General features: G+C 33.4%; 2 protein-coding genes across 2 annotated transcripts; one reads left to right on the top strand and one right to left on the bottom strand.

Annotated features, from left to right (window-relative positions):
* Positions 1–142: 142 nt before the first annotated feature.
* On the top strand, positions 143–12,604 carry LOC111057293. The gene is made up of 5 exons (XM_022344718.2): positions 143–412; positions 2,114–2,286; positions 3,314–3,557; positions 4,597–4,797; positions 10,186–12,604. Exons 2-5 carry the CDS (start codon positions 2,118–2,120, stop codon positions 10,400–10,402), a joined length of 831 nt encoding a protein of 276 aa, XP_022200410.2. The 5' UTR covers positions 143–412; positions 2,114–2,117; the 3' UTR covers positions 10,403–12,604.
* LOC111057292 (adenine phosphoribosyltransferase) lies at positions 10,444–17,571 on the bottom strand. Its single transcript, XM_022344717.2, has 5 exons — positions 17,015–17,571; positions 14,494–14,728; positions 12,856–12,934; positions 11,841–12,007; positions 10,444–11,208 (listed from the first exon to the last, which is right to left on the bottom strand). Exons 1-4 carry the CDS (start codon positions 17,098–17,100, stop codon positions 11,871–11,873), a joined length of 537 nt encoding a protein of 178 aa, XP_022200409.1. The 5' UTR covers positions 17,101–17,571; the 3' UTR covers positions 10,444–11,208; positions 11,841–11,870.
* Positions 17,572–18,315: the final 744 nt, after the last annotated feature.

Here is an 18,315-nt window from a genome sequence, read left to right as displayed (position 1 = left end):
TTTGAATAAAATTATTATCAAAATTCAATTATTCAAGGGAATTATTTTCACTTTCCATTTTCAGTTCCTATTTCAGTTGCAACGAGAGAAGCTTTTCTATTAGTTATGTCCATGAGAAATAGCCCGCGAAACCAAACAAAATCAACTGAATTTTCATTTTCTAACCTCAAATCTAAATCTTCATCCTCAATGTAATTTGTAATGTACTGTTGTTAGGAATTTGAAAGTTTGAAATACTTTTTATTCATCCTTAATAACTCAATGTAATTAATATTACTTTTGTGATTTGTAGTTGAATTATGAGTTGAATAGTTGATGAGCAATTTATTATAATCATAGTGTCTTTTATTTCAACTTACAATACATTGAACACATTTTTCTAATACAATTATTTTGAATATCAATCATCAAGGTAAGTTCAATAATATTAATCAGTTAGTTTTAGATATCTAGTGAGATATAATATATTCGTTATATAAAAAGACTTTGCTAAAGTGCAGACATTACTCAATACCGTACTCTTTTTATTTGTTGCTCAACATCTTATTTTATCCTAGTGAAAACAATTCGGTTTTGGTTTTACTTTAATCTATCAAGTAAAATACTATGTTCAGTTACTAAAAAAAAACAATATAAATTCTTTAAAAAAATTTAATGTATTAAATTCCTTAATTGTTTATTAAAAAAGTTTGTAACCTTTTTAAAAGGTTAAAAAGATTTGTTTTCAATTTTTTGATTTTCACAAGAAATGCATGGATAGATTTCATGGAATGCCGTGTCATGATAGCCTTTGCAGTGTCGCAGCCGGTTGAAAAACCTCATGCTGAGGCTACCAGGGCTATTTTGTATCCCAATCAGCCTTGTGGAGGGCAGATAGCTTTTGCCTCTTGTGTTTTAGTCATGAAAATCATTCCTCAGGCTCAAACATTACATTGTGCCCTTGATATTTTTTGAGGGATATCAAGATGTAGAGGCAGATGACAGTTATGGCTGATTCATCACAAAACAGTGGGCGACAGTGATCAATCATGCCAGAGCTAGTGATGAATGTGATAGTGATCTTATGCAGTAGGAGTACTCTTTCAACGCCACTTGCAGCACCCCAGTGTTTCAATCCATACATCACAATTCCTTGGATGAAAGATATATAAATGCAGACCTCAGGTCCTCACATCATCATTTAAATACACACAGGGCACAGCATCAGCTGCCTTAGTAGGTAAATTACTCAGGACAGCTTTGTTCAGATGTAGTTTATGTGTGGGTTCTATGTCAATTTTGAATCCAAATGGAAGCCCAGAAGTCCTTAACTGATGTGTGATATTTCTCAAACCATATCCTTTGAGTTTTCTCTTATTTTATTTGAAATAATTGGACTCAAACCAATGCGATATGGTACACAGAGACTGACCCATCTCTACAGTCAGATTGTCCAATGATATATTCACGTCATACAACCTGTCACTCAACACTGATGGAATATCATTCATCATGACAATGAAAAGTGGGAGGCTCAATATGGGTCCTTGCGAAACCCCTTGTAGAATATTTTCAATTTCTGATAACCTTCCACTCAACTGAACTGCCTGGTTCTGGTAATGTAAGCAATGATCTAGGAGTTTGATATGACACACCATATAAACTAGTCAGGATATGATATCTGAGGACATTGGGAGAAATAATTGAATTGCTTAGTAATCCATGATATAAACATTCTGTTTGTCTAACAACATAGTATGTGGATTACCTTCCTCTTCACCAAGGCCGTATGGGCTGCGTCAAGAGTTATAACTAATGACTTTTCACAAGTTGGAAAAGGAAGAATCAATTTGCACTATTGCTACCAGTTACAAATCACATACCTTAGTTCCAGTACCAAATTACTACCAGTTCTATTTATGTACCTTCATCACCCACTTACTTATCAAATTATTTGGGGTATTTAAAAGAAAAACAAGCGATTTTGCTTAATCTAGTCTTAAGACTAATCTATGAAGATTAAGACTTCATGAAGATTTAAATTCTGAATTTTTATTATATTGGATTAAACGCACTTATTGAAATTGTCACAGACATTGAAATTTTAATCTTTATTTATATTTATTTTTTCCAGAATCATGGCGGAGACAAGCCTGACCACTTACCACAGAAATGAAATATCTATCAGAGATTCCAATGGTGCAGAAAATTCAAACTCTTATTCAGATGCAGATCGCCTGGCTTTTCTCAATAATGTTGTCAATCTACTGAGAACAAGAAATGCTTCAATGTCTGCCAAACTCAGGCGTAAGTTACTGAAACAGTTGTAATGACAGTTCTTCCTGCTTTCACTAATAGCCAACAAATATACAGATGAAACTAAAATATTTTGATTATACAGAGTGGACCATGGGAAACGGACGGTTTTGAATCGCACAATAATTGGCGGCTGGTGGAGGGGGTGACACGCCGTCAAGGTCACTCGACTCCCACCACCTGCCATTCAGTCGCTATTGTGCCGCTGTGGTCGAAAGATCATACCGTCTTTGCATAAAAAGTGGTAAATCAGTACCCAAAAGTTGACGCCAGTGGACTATCAACAACGTCTTAAGTTTGCTGATGGAATGTTACCTATTTTCAAATAGTATGAAGGAGAAATGGTGTTAATGAGTAATAAAGCTCATTTCCATCTGAATTTATAAAACAGAACTGTCTTTATTGGGCTTTGGAAGTTGAATTGAGTTTCAAATACTGAGATGATCTTTTGACCAAAGCGGCATAATAGCGATTAAATGGCAGGTGATGGAGAGTAGATTGACCTTGACGGCGCCTTTCTCGTGCTCCATCCTATAAGATTATAAAGTAGAATAACTACATAAATCGATGCATTTTCAGCAAGTAATTGTCAATTCTCGGAAAAGAATATCCTTCTCATTGGGCGATGGTGTGAAGTGAAAGAGAATACTGGGATGAAATAAAATATGAAAATAACGGTCACTGAACGCTTTACATTAGCCTATTAGTCATTTTTTAAGACTCCTTTTTTATGTTTTTGGGATACCATAATATACATGTTTGTTAATGTACAGTTCAAGGTACCTTATTGCCTGAAGGCAGACCACAATAGAAAATATTGTTTGCTAACTTATGTATGCTGAAAAACCTATATGATTATACTACTTGTATTTAATGGGATTGACAATGCATGTATTAACTCGTCTATGTTCTATTGTAAAATTGATTTCATATAATCATGGCTGTTTGTTCCCACAAAATGCAGTAACAAATTGCAGTCTTAAAATCTATGCTGAATTGTAGTTCTTATTTTTTTCAGACAATCTCAACCTATCAAAATCTATTGCTGATGCAACAGCGATAGAGAGAGACAATAAATTCGCAGTAATGGAATACATTTTCACCTTTCTTTTGCGTACTCTCCATGAGTCCGTTTTTCAATTCTCTGTCAACTCGTCACTGATGAGAGATATCTATTGGCAAACTGTTCAACATCAGCAAACTGTTCAACCATATCAAACACTTGACTCATCCATTGATGTCAAACGTTCAGAGAGTAATAAGTAAGTCACACATTCTAAGTGAAATCTAATTATTGATTTCTAGTGTGTTTAATTAAGAAGTTGAAATTGACTGAGTTACTTTGGTTACTAAAAGGATGATAATTAGCTGAAATACAAAACAGTGGTCAAACAATCTTATGGAAGAAGTGAACTGCATTGTAGCAAGGTCAGATGTCACCTACTAACTCACTCACACTAACTCACCTACTAACTCCAAAATTTGTCAAAAGTCCATCATAAAGATAACTGCTTAACGGCGTCAACAGTCTTCATGTCCACCATCCAAACCTCGAACATCGCTACAAACAGCGCAGCGCGCAGTGTAGTGAAAATTAGTCATATGTCTCATAATGTTTCAACTCATTCGTTAACCATTATCCGCGTCTCTAGCCGAACGCTGAACTGTTCAGGCAATCAGAGCCCTCGTTTACAATTTTGGCTATCCATCACAGGAGGATAAAACGTTAGTACACGTTCGTGAAAATGAATATATAGAAGTATCGGCTACTTCTCACTTTATTGGATTTTTATTTTGATGAAAAATAAATTGATGGAAACTGACAAACAATTTTCAATTCAGATTGTTTAAGAAATTAATGGAAGGATGAATGTCTGGGGCAGAGTTAACATTCCAGTTATTTGTCCTGATGAGATTCTCTATTGAACTCTACAATATTTTAGATCTGTGTAGACTCAAAGGCAATGCAAATTTCACTTGTTTTTAAATACAAATCTTAATTAATTGAAATTAATCATTCATTATATTTATGTTTTTAATCTGTGTGCTGAAGAATAAATTGACAAACATTATTGCTTCACGACTCTTTTCTAGAGGTCACTTTATTTACGGCCACTTTCACCAAAAAAGTTGAACTTGAATTTCAAACTATCAGCTGACTCAATGGAAACACATTACGATAGATACGACCATACATTGATTAAACTGGATTAATAGTTGAAACAACTTTGAAAAATGCGACCCTTAGTAAGTGGTTTCCAAGGCTCTTTCAGTGTTAAATGGGCTCCCTTGTACTTTCAGAAAAATCATCGAAATGATGTATGAAGTGGAGAATTCAGCGGCCGAATACAACGAGATAGAAAAAGAATGTGACTCAACATTGCAGCAGCTTCTATATGTCAGATCGATGTACGAAGAAGCCAATGACAGATTTGAAGCATACAGAGAGAGAAGTCGTCTGAACCAGTTGTCGCAACCTAGACATCAGAAGGAACGCGATGCGTAAGTAACTCTTGTATTAATTCAAGTTTGAATTAGGCTAGTTTGGCCTGGTTAACTGGTAATCAACTACGAGAATCCTACTGATCGGTAGGGTGAGCAAAATATCCTATCCCCGGAAATCTTACATTGTCTTCTGGCCAAACTATATAACACAAACATGTTTTGAGATAAAAGCTTTCTGTATTCTAGTTAATTATCAAAACATTTTGGATGATACCAGCATATTATTTCCATTTAAAAGCAAAAACCCAACCCCTTAACCTACCTTTTGAGGCTGTGCAAAGGCTAAAATAAACTTTCTATTGGTGATATACTACAAAGTTTTTCGATTTATATATCATCAAGCTATCAAAATAAAAAAGATTTCTCAGGAAAACTTTTTTTTCTATCATTACTTTTTGAGATATGAGCACCTAAAGTTTAAATTTTTGGGACAGAACATTTCAATTTCGATAAGAGATATGAGTTTATCCATGAGTTTTAGGGGACTGATTCTTCATGGTATTGTTTATTTTTAATAAAGTTATTCAATTTACCAAGAATGACCAAAAATAACTCAACAAAAAGTTATTTTTGGTCATTTTTAGTAAATTGGATAATTTTATCCAAAATTGATATTTTCAGAAAAATTTTGTTTTACTAGATCAACTGAAGAATCAAACCTCTAAATCTCATGGATTTATCTCTTACCAAATTTAAAATGTTCTGTCTCCAAAATTTAAACTTTAGGCGCTCATATCTTGAAAAGTAATGATCGGAAAAAATGTTTTCCTGAGAAAACTTTTTCATTTTGACAGCTTGATGATATACAAATCGAAAAACTTCGAAAAACATCACCAGTAGAAAGTTTATTTTTAGCCTTTGCACAGCCTTAACTTTCAAACTTTTAGGTTTTGTTTTTACTAATACTCCCTGGGGACTCTGGGCTCACGAGAAGGACGTGAGGACATGACGTAAGAAAATATTTTTCTTACTGCTGCAGAAGAAATATCTAAGAACAATGACGTACAGTGATTTCAACACTCACTGTAGACCCACTTTTTCCGTCGTTTGGGCCTACATACCGTTTATGGGCAGTAAATTCTCTCATCACTCCTATACGTGAAATCTCATTACGAATCCTTCACAGTAAGACGACAAATCCATGCTCACAATTGCTCATATGAATAAAACCAGAGCATGGAGCATAAGGTTTTGCTCATGAGCAAAAGATATAAGCAAATGCATTTGCTCATTTTTATATGAATAAGCTTTACCTTATACTCTTACCTTATGCTCCTGAACTCTGGAGCAAATGCTCACGTATTTTAAAGATTTTTCATCAGCTGATTCGCTTTTGTAGCCTTAATTTGTTTTTATAGCTCACGGAAGCGCTAAATATGCAAGTAGGGGGCACCATTTGTGTTTGCGTCGTCTGCTCTGTTTTCTATTCATGAATAGAGTTTCAGGTTAGTTGAGTTTAGAATTTTCAAATAATAGTGTGAAAAATGTCATCTCTATAATAATCTTCAGCATTATTCTTATAATATCAATAGCCTTCTTATAATCGTCTACACACTCATCTTCTTAAATGCCTATTTCCTATTTTGTGATGGCTATCTTTATATCAGGTTGCTGCTATCTCTTGTATTTATTCTTTCGTAGGAATAATGGTGATATATATATCATGGTTGAATCTAAAAAGAGTTTTATAGTTCTCAACTACGGTATTGGTTGTGATCGTATCTGCTATGTTTTCCTCTTCCTCATACGAATTAGTTGAGCCATTTTACTATGAGCAAAAGGTGATAAGCTGCTCTAAACTAGACTCACGTGCTTCAAAATTGAGCAAATGCTCTAGTTTATTCATACAATTTTGAGTATAAGCTTCACCTTTTCAGGAAACGCTCAAACTATTTTTTTGATGAGCATGAGCAAAAGGTTTTGCTCACGTTTATTCATAGAAAATGAAGCAAATGCTCCATATTTTAAAAGTATAAGCAACTGCTCAACTTTATCCATATGGCCCATTATCAGAGGAAGAGCTAATATCAATATACCCCACTGTCCGCTTTATTAAGTAAAATACTGTTCCCTGGCATTGGCAATGAAGCAGTTCAATCATTTGTCTTCTTCGCTTTGGGTCAAGTGGAAGAGGGGGCTCTTATTGCCTCAACTTCGCCCACATCACTTGTAATGTTATAACGTGCAAATAAAAGACTGACATTTATCTATTTATTTATCTTCAGACTGCTCGGTTCAGTACCTTCAAGAAAGCAATAACTCGGTGGCTAATTGAGAAAAGCTACTAATATTTCCATTTACATCTAAATACGGACTTCCTATGTGCTTAGTCATGCAGCATTTATTATTCCGAAAACATATTCTCAATCTATTGGTAGATAATCTATCAGTAAAGTGTTGAATTGTAAAAAAATAGATTAAGTCAGTGTTTCAATGATGAATTTAATGCGTTCATAGTTGTTGATTGTCAATAGATGGTCCAGGGAATATGCGGTATATGATGAATCACACAGAATTCCTTATTCTTTCCATCTTCCATTTTAGTATGAATATCAGCTGAGCTAAATTAAAAAAATTGTAAATTATTCTGTCATTCTTCAGTAATTAATGATGCAATATGAACAATTTTCTTTCGTGAGGTGAATCATTTTTTTATATTGCCCTATTACCATAGGTAAGGAAATTATTGCTTTCCGAAAAAATTAAGGTACCCCAATTTCAAAAATTTCTATACGATTCAAGGTCCCCTGAGTCCAAAAAAGTGGTTTTTGGGTATTGGTCTGTGTGTGTGTGTGTGTATGTGTGTATGAGTGTATGTGTGTCTGTGTACACGATATCTCATCTCCCAATTAACGGAATTACTTGAAATTTGGAACTCCTTACACTATAAGGATCCGACAGGAACAATTTCGTTCAAATGCAATTCAAGATGGCGGCTAAAATGGCGAAAATGTTGTCAAAAACATGGTTTTTCGCGATTTTTTCGAAAATGGCTCCAACGATTTTGATCAAATTTGTACCTTAAATAGTCATTGATAAGCTAAAAATTTCAGGAGCTCCGCCCCACCTATGCAAAGTTGGCTTTTAGATTTCCAATTATCAGGTCTCAGATATAATTTAAACGAAAAATTCCGAGTAGAAAAGATTGAGCATGAAAATCTCTACAATTAATGTTCTATAACATTTTCACCTAAAATAACCTTGAAATTTGAGAAAATGTGATTATTCAATTGCAAACTGTTGATTCTATCTATTAAATTCACTATTAAGAGATAGCAGACCTCGTGTGTCCATCGTTATTGTTCTGTCACCAGCTGGCTCAGATCTTTAAAAAGTAGGCTTGAGATGCGCATGAACACTAGCTTCAGGTGATCAATTTTCTTAACAGCAAGGAAAGTTGTGTGAGTGCGCCACACCAGATTTTTATATTCTGTGACAATTAGTCAAAGTATATGACTATGATTGTGTTTGTGCTCACGACGCGATCTATCCAAGAGTGCCTAGTCATTTATAAAACATAGTAAATTATGGATATACAGTTTGGATATACGTCAGTGTATGATTTTCGGGAATAAGATATTTCGATTTTTATACTGATCGGTAGCTATTTTTGGTTGTAAGGTAACTAAACAAGACTACTTTCTTTTATTTATAAAATAGAATTGACAGAGCGAAGTGAGGTCTAAGATTCAAGTCGACGGTTTGGCATTCCTCATAATGTTTGAATGTTTATATGTTGCGCATTTACGGCTAAACGCGGTAATAGATTTTCATAAAATTTGACAGGTATGTTCCTTTTTAAATTGCGCGTCGACGTATATACAAGGTTTTTGGAAATTTTGCATTTCAAGGATAATATAAAAGGAAAAAGGAGCCTCCTTCATACGTCAATATTAGAGTGAAAACCAGACTATAGAATTATTCATCATAAATCAGCTGTCGAGTTGACTATAAATTGCATGCCATGACGCATGCAATCAATATCTCAATGTAACTTGGTAAAAAATTTGCAGCTGTGTAGACTATAAATTGCATGCCTCATTGAATGCAATTTTTATGCACTATTAAATAGGATGCAAAGAACTTATAACAGCTTGTCTGGGCGCCTAGATGTCTTCTGGTTTTCTCGCGCTAAATTCCAGAATGCGTTATATGATAATTAAATCTTGTGTACGCATGATCTGATCAAATAATTAGTTCGTGTATCAGTGTGGATGTGCTTATGGTTTGGGACGTCGTTATAACTGCGTGAACTACTAGTTATAGTACCCTTTGAAATTAATAAAATAATAGATTAAGAATACAAATTATAACAACCAGTTCCAAAGTTCACACCATCGTCAGGTTATAAAAATAAATTTCAAATCTGATTTGATAGGTATTTATTTTTTATAATCTGACGATGGTGTGAACACTAAAACTAGTTGTTATAATTTGTATTCTCAATCTATTATTTTATTAATTTCAAAGTGTACTACAATTCTATTTTATAACTAAACAAGATTTGGGTAGGTTCGATTTTAAGATTGGCCGTAGATTCCGAATACTTGTTAGTATTCACTCTTCCATGTCATCGAACCATTTTTAGTTTGAAATATTCTATATGCTTTTGCACTTTTTTTAGTTTGTATGACTTGGATTATTTCTCCTAAATCCACCACTGTTTTATCAAAGAATAAAGAGATCTAATTATTATTTAACGAAAATCCCAAATAAATGCTGCAAATCACCCCGAAGACCTCTGCTACTGCAGACATTGACAACAGGGTTAACAGCTAGATGGAAATTCGATGAGAACTACTATCCAAAAATTAGTTGCCAGCCCGGGAATCGAACCCGGTACCTCCCAATTGCTATTCAGGAATGCTTACCCTTACACCAAACTGCTATCTCTGGATAGCAGCGCTCATTTTATACAAAGCCACAGCGGCCAACCAGTTACAGATGGAATTAAATAGAGAATGCATTTATTCAAATGCTAATTAATATTTTTTATATATATACTATCCAGAGATTGTCAGTTTGGTGTAAGGGTAAGCATTCCTGACTAGCAATTGGGAGGTACCGGGTTCGATTCCCGGGTTGGCAACTAATTTTTGGATAGTAGTACTCATCGAATTTCCATCCAGCTGTTAACCCTGTTGTCAATGTCTGCAGTAGCAGAAGTCTTCGGGGTGATTTGCAGCATTTATTTGGGATTTTCGTTAAATAATAATTATATATTAATTAGCATTTGAATAAATGCATTCTCTATTTAATTCCATCTGTAATAAAGAGATCCACTGTATTATTTCCGACACAGTACTTGACTGAATGTTCATCTCAATTATTCATATCGACATGGCCTCAGAGCGAAATGTACTAACAAATGTTTAATTATTTCAGGGTGAGAAAGAAGAAAATGAAAATGATTTCTTCGATAAATAATATAAATCGCTTGTGCTCCAACTTTCTTGCTGCTGCTCCCGGATTTGATCTAGAAGACACAAAACATTTTGAAATTGTTCTTGAATCTAGGAATATTCTAACTGAGCGTAGCCTGAGAGCAGAGGCCAAAGTTACATACACTAATGTTTCACAGCATAGTAGGATTTCTAGTTAGAGTACCGGTAATGATCCATTCTATTATTTCTATTCATTATATTCATGTTCTCTTCCTTCTACCATTTTATTACTTACTACTAGGAAACTTGTTTATAGCTATTAAAGCAGTTCAATAAACATTATAATTAACACACATTTAGTAACATTCTCAAAAATTCAATTAACAACTGAATGAAAACAATGTATTTATTATGCATTCTATAAACTTCATTCGGTATACAGATGGAACAATTGACAATATGTCTTGTATTTTACACAAAATTAAGGATAGTCAGTCAATTATACTATTTCAAAAAATAAATCAACGGAAATATTTTCAAAGTTACTCAATTTCGTAAAGCTATTGATAAATTCAAGGAATATTCGATACTATATTGAAAAGAATGTTTAATTTGCCTTAAATACTGTTTGGTTTCAGTTGAAATAAAGTTGCATTATTAAAACTTATTTCTTATTCAAATTGTTGAAATGATGAATAAGTTTATAAGCCTACCTACATTTGATTCTATAATAATTTACCTAATAGAAATGAGATAATATAAGTATGGAGTTGAGCCCAAATTGGAGTAAAACTATAACTTAAAAACAACTATAATTCTATAAAATTGGTTAAAAAATGTAACATTATTTGGAATGTTCATTATTGGTGGCAATTGAAAAATGTTTACTAGGTACGTATTAAAAATAGAAAAAAAAATGGAATGTATAAATCACAAACGAACTGTAAGAAATTGGTCCCAATAGTGAGTGTTCTATGAACCCAATAGACGTTCTTTGAATAGATTTGATGAGTTAGACGACCTCCTGAAACAAAATAATAATAAGATTTTCCAATTATTTTCATATCTTCGTTAATATATGTTTCAATGCATCAGTAATAATCAGAAAATTGGAAAATTTGAACTTTGAAGCATATAGACAACCTGAGTTAGACCTCCTGAAACAAAATAATAATTAGTTTCCAATTATTTTCATATCTCCGTTAATATATGTTTCAATACATTAGTAATAATCAGAAAATTTGAACTTTGAAGCACCAAAGACAACATTTCTAGAATCCGCGAATTAGTTGAAGTCTTTAGCTTCCCCTATATGCGGCTGACACCTTTTGTGGTGGGGTGAATCTAATTCTTGCCTCCAAGAATCAATCCTATTACATGTTAATTTACATTCAGTTAGTATATAACTGTATATTTTGGCTAGAATAAACCACTACTTATTTTTTCAAGTTATGATAAATGTTCGTAAACGAAAACTCTTCAAACAAGAAGATTGTTTTGGCTTACATGATTAGAATAATGCTGACATAAGCATTTACGATATCTACGTTAAAATAACTATAATATATTGTATTTTGTGAATCATATCGTCAGCTTACAAGCAGAAGGCACTAAGTCAAAAATGATAGTTGATAGATTTGATAACATTCAACTCACCTTTTAGAAGCCCTCTTGTTTGCATTTGCACTAATATTGTATTATGGAGGTTACAGGAGCATTCAGTTTTTTTCTTCCCTGTAGATCAATCAACTCTATTATTGCAAGGCACCCCACCAATTCTCCTCCAACTTGTGAAATGAGTTTGCAACTTGCTTCCATAGTTCCTACAAACATGATATCACCAGCTAAATCGTACACTTACTTTCTAATAAAGTAAAGATATATTATTTTTTCTATCCTCTTATACGGTTATACCAATCATTTTTCTGCTAAATATGTGGTTTCAATTCTGTAAATATAGTTTTCAAGACGTGTTTCTAATTGTAATGTTTGTGGGTTTGTCACAAATTATAGTTTTATATTTATCTACATTTAAATTTTCATATTCTTAACTAAGCTATATCCACTATCGTTTAGTATTTTCATGACTTTTTAAATAAACACAGTAAATATCTCATGCGGTGGAAAATTGCTTGATGGTGACTCGTAACCCATGCAAAGCTGGGTCTTCTCATCATCACTATAACAAAGAAAAGATGTGTAACATGTAAAATAATGTTTGTTCAGTATTCTATTTCCAATTTTTTATTAATTTTCGAAAAAATGGAAATTTTATTAAAATATTTTCAAATCATGTGCACAATACAGAAAGGCGTGAGACTAGGTATAATGCAACCACATCAATTTGTCAAAATGAAAATATGTGCAAATATATAGTATTAGGATAAAATTTTGAATAAAATTATAAGAAAGTATCAAAATATTCTACTTCAATTATTTATCATGATGTTGTAGCTATATTGTCTGCTAATATGTGGTTTCTATTATGTAAATAGTTTTCAAGACGTGTTTCTAATTGTAATTTTGGTGGGTTTGTCACAAAATATAGTTTTATATCTATCTACATTTAAGTTTTTGTATTCTCCAAGAATAACATATATCCACAATATATTAATTTAGGATGAAATTTTTAATATTGCTTATCATATTTCCTTATAAAACCTCTACTTACCTCCAGTCGCTAGCAAATCATCGACAACAAGTATCTTTTGGCCTGGTTTTATGCTATCTTCTTGTAGTTCTAGGACATCCTAAAAAGTTTGAATGTAGAAATTTAGTTCAAACTTGATTAATACAAATCGTTCATTGGACAGAGTTATGATAAACTGTACCCAACATACTTAATAATATTTATAGTAATAAACAAAATTTTAATATTTATAGTATTAAAATTACTGAAGTATAGATGGTACAACAAATTGGCTTTGATGCTGAATTATCTGCAATAATTTTGGAGTGATTCCTAAATAAATGAACTTTATAGTTGGCACACTTCGAGAATGTCCCTGGATACTCCACAAATTTTCCTTAAAAGGAATAAAGTGTAATTAACTTGAATCTATTTTGATGTCGCTAAATGCTGGAATCCTGTATACCAGAAACTTTCTCGTTGTCTGCCGACTTTAGAAGTCAACTCTTATAAGAAAATTAGGCTGCTTAAAAAATGGGATTTTTCAACGGTGACAAAGTCTCGTTCAAAAACCAAGATTTCATGCTAGTTTGTTTAACTTTGATTACCATAAAAATAGACTGCTAATCCGCATCTATATCAAGTTCCAACCTATCAAATACAGGAGACTTGAATGAGAGAATTAAAATACAGGCTCTATTTTTACGAGAATTAAGCTTATTTATATTACCTCCACCGTAATAATTTATAAAAATTATATTACCAGCTTAGATCATAATTATATAAACTCACGCAGTAAAGCTTACAAAAATTGTAAAATTCACAACATTTCTTGATTACAAAAATCGGTAAATCATATTTTACAGGTTCCTCTGAAATGAGGACAAACAACATAGTATTATATAAGCTATTGTGGGCATCCTGTTTCCAAAAATTGTAAAATTCACAACACTTTTTAATTACAAAAACTCTATAAGGTATGATACAGGTACCCCTGAGCCAAAGGGAAATATCATAACGTGAGCATCAAATTGAAAGTAAAGTGTGCAAAATATGTTACTTATTTAGCAAAATTGCAGAGAAATGGAGGGAGATCAGCCAATTACAGTGATGGATAGTCATAGGTGGAAGCGCAGTTGTCAATTAGAGTCAGTCGAGTCAGTGCTCGCAGAGAGAACACTTCGTAAGTTCAACATGAGCGCTTGAATACTCACTAGAAATTAGAGAACGCTGGTCTATTCAAGACGGCAACATCGCCGCCGTTGTATCTTTACCGCTCTATGCCTTCTCTGCTGCGCATGTCCATTCCAAGTCAAAAGTTATTTTGTATAGAGTATAGTAGAGATAGGCTACTTGTATCTTTATCGTCTTAAATTTTTGCCAGCAAAGTTTTATATTTAGGCCCGGTTGCACAAAAGCCGGTAAAATTTCAACCGTGGTTAATTACACAAGAACCAATCAGAGAAGGCTTTTTCGAAAATAAGGCTTCTGTGATTGGTTCTCGTGAAATTATTCACGACTAAAATATAACCGGCTTTTGTGCAATAGGCACTAAATCCATCAGATATGGATTCAGATATATCGTCTTCTGATTTCGATTTTAGAGTTTAAAGAGAATCTTGAGAACAATACAAAAGTTTGTTTTGCAGAATTAAATGTCAGATTTGAGGTTACACTTACTTGGCCATACTCCAAAACGAACGCTACTTGCTGCACCTTGCCAGGTAATTTTCCCCTTTTCCTCACAGGGACAAATGGAATGCCCAATTTCAAAGCAATGACAGGTCCGAACAGAAAGCCTCTCGAGTCGAGGCCAACAACTATGTCAATTGAAGGCAGCTTCTTCACTTCTTCTAGTATCAACTCAAATAAGCACTCCGACGCTTTAGGATTTCGCAACACACCAAATATATCTCTGAAAAAATCATAATCTGTTGAATAAATCCTATTGTACATTTTTCTTCAGCTACATTAGCACGTTTTTCTATAATGTGAATTAAAATTCATGTAATCAGGGCCAAGCCACATGAAGCGGTTTTTCAGACGGGTTTGCACTGACGGCGGACGAGTCGGCAGGGCAGGGAGCTCTCCGATTGGGTGATTATCAGCTGATTGGATTGGCGTTCGAGAAACAGCTTATAATTAGCCAATCGGAGAGCTTCCTGCAGTGCTGACTAGTCCGCCACCAGTGCAAAAACACCTTAAATAGCGCTCCATGTGACTTGGCCCTTAGTATCTTGATATTTCTTTATCCATGATAATAAACAATTTAACCTGAACAATATAAGAAGGCTTGGAAAAATAAAATGAATTCAAATATAATTAGTGATACTTTACAAGTGATCCCCTGGGTTGAAGTACTCGCTCATGAACTGTATTGATTTCTGAAATACGCAACTTGTAATAATACAGTTGGTGAGAATTATTAAGGAAACAGCTAATCAATTCTTTCTAAAGTTATTGTAGAACATACAAACAGACGGACAACGACTTTGCTTTCAAGTGAGTCAAAAGTAAGAACTCGCTAACGCTCGTTCAATTATTATTAGCGTGCAAAATTCATCTAACACGCCTTTACAGTGTCCTGAGTGTCAGTTTTTAAGGATGGGCAGTTTTAAATTAATATTACTTCATTGATTTTCGACATAACTCATACTGTTTTTCTTACATTTAAGAATTTGTTAATATTTTACCCAATCTGTCCCATATGTCTTACCCAGATAATCTACATTAACTAATGAACAGTAGCAAAGGAGTTATTTTCATAAAAATTGTTCCTCAGCAAAAATACGATGCACTACCGTCTACTGGGCTACATCTCTTGGCAGAATAATTACTATTGTTAGCGTAAAACGAGATGGCCCCTGGCAACGATTTGAAATTAATGATGTAAACCAGGGGCCATCTCGTCGTACCATACCGATATAGCCCATTATACTCGTTCGGCAGGTGAAGTTCGTTCATCGAGTCAACTTCTACGTCATGTTTTGCCAGAGACCATTATAAGATGTGGTTTAGCTGCACGCCTTGGTTGCAGCTCGATACAATAGATGCATCGAGAATAGTTCTGGCCCCTCAAACGCTGGAAGTGAGTGTGTGGAATTGGGACTAACTTTCTCACTCGCACATATCATTCTTTCTCTCTCTCTCCGAAAATAAGACCATAATACTGTAGCATTATCGGTCTCGGAGGCGAGAAGTAAGACTGCCGAGTTCCTCACCACGTTCTCAAATATAGAGGAAATGCCTCCTATTTCTTTAATCACATGAAGGAGGAAGAGGCCAGGATTATTAATTGTTGAGGCCTCTGCCACGTCTTCCAATCATAAAATTTTGGCAATTTAGAGAACTCAATGTAAAAATAAATAAATCTTGAAAATCAACAAATTTATATTAATTTGAGAACTAATTTTTGAATAGGCTATATGAAAATTTTTGCCTGAAGTTTTAACTCTACAGGTTGCTATGTCTCACCATTGTAAGGTCCACATTATCACAATAACTGTATTTGAGATTAACATTAATGTTGCTATTTTTGTCTATCATTCAACAAAGCAGATAGCCCTATCATTGTCTAGCTCTGCAACATTACCACATCGTTTTTCAACGATGCAATAATACAATTCACAGTATTACCGTACCAAATAATTCATTTCAATTGTGAAAATTAGTAATTTTATCATTAAAAATATTTTCTCTTGACGAATAAACTATAATTAATTTTTGATTATTTTAAAGAAAAGAATAAAAATAGTTAATATCACATTAGATATAGGCCTACCAGTATCAGCTATATTTGCAACACTGTTGGTTCTCCTATCTTCCATAACTGCCATTATAATGTGGACCTCATCGTAATAGTGTCTTTGTGTTAGCTAGGTACTGCCATAGCCACCTCTAATACATAAAGGTGGCTAATAATACATGTATTAAAGGTGGCTATGGTACTACCTATTTATTTTTTAGCGTTTCGGTTCATGAACTATTGCGATGAATAGGCGCAAATAGGAATGAAAATAAACAGGAATGATTTTTCAAGGAATGAAAAAACGTTTTTTGATAATGAACTTCATAAACAGAATGTCTACTAGATTGAGATACCAGTCCCACCTATTAACCAGGCATTTAAAAGAAACTGGGCTTTTTCTTTTATATAATGTACGGTAAATTATTAAAATTTGTTTCACTACATAAATCATACCTGAATAAAATTCCTGGCTTTGGAAAATCTGGATACGAGCCAATCGAGTCACGTACAAGATCCAACTTCTTCTGCTTATCTTCCATATTAATAGATAACTTATTATTCTATTGATTAATATCGTGTTAAGTTCCTGGTTGCTAGACAACTGCACAGTAAGAAGTGTTAGCAGCTCAAGAGCAAAGATAAAAGTGAATTGGTCAACGTACAAACGTCTTGAGATAAAAGAATGATTAGTTGCAATCATTCATCAAGAGCGTTCCTATTCAAACTTTGTATGTTTGTCCTTGAATCAAATGAAGTTAAAAAATAAGTTATGAAGGATTGCTACCGGTAGTAGCGTCAACATCTACAATTCGATTGTGATATTTTTGAAGCATGTAATGGGATGATTAAACAACAAAACTATTCAATAAATAGGTTACATAATATTTTTGATAATTGTAGCTTTTATTACAGTTGACAGAAGAGAAGATAATAGAACAGAAATTAGGAGAGCTAAGCTATCATGCTAATTTGCCATTGCCAACAACTGAAATGAAACGAAACTGTTGGCTTGTCTGCTTGCTTCATCCAGCCAGCTGATTGTGACAGTCACTGATTGGTCAGCTGTGTAATCAGTGATGTTAAAATATAATCAAACCTGAACATTATCACAAAATAGATGATTCAATTGATTAAATAATATTTTTAATTACTTAAGAAATTGAATAAAAGAAGAATTAACTTTTCCTATGAAACGTACAACAAATCTCTCTAAAAGCATCCTGACTGAATGACTTATTTTTCGAAAAGTCGAAATTGCTCGAACAGAGAGAATATTCTGTCAGTTCTTCGAAAAGTGTACTTTAGTACCGTCAACCGGTTTGAGGTTGACTACTTCTTGAAAAAAAAATCCGTTCATCTCCGATCTCTGTTATCCGAATTCGATTCTCAACATTGATAGACGTAGCTATAAATTTTCTATTTTCTACAATCGATATAATTATTAGTTGAACTAATGAAATGAAACCAATTCCTGTGATTTTGTCAGAAAACTTCAAATAAGAAACCCCATTTCCAAAAGACTTATAATATAGGTAAGTTCATTTTATTTTTGTCTTTTTATTATATTTCAATTAATATATTTTTTTCATAGTAGAAATGGTTCGGATTCTGTAACTAGTTAAATACAGAAGGTTCACTTTTAGCACAGAATACAATATAGTAGTAGTTTTCTCTGCTTTTAGGTTGAACTTGGACTGACTTTGTCTCAATATGAAAATTTTGATTTTATGCAGAATGTGATGCAAATACAATCC

The sequence above is a fragment of the Nilaparvata lugens genome, chromosome 2, assembly GCF_014356525.2.
Source record: "Nilaparvata lugens isolate BPH chromosome 2, ASM1435652v1, whole genome shotgun sequence".
In the NCBI taxonomy this organism is placed as follows: Eukaryota; Metazoa; Arthropoda; class Insecta; order Hemiptera; family Delphacidae; genus Nilaparvata; species Nilaparvata lugens.
The sequence above is the reverse complement of the archived record's forward strand: the minus strand, read 5'-3'. Positions and strand labels throughout refer to the sequence as shown.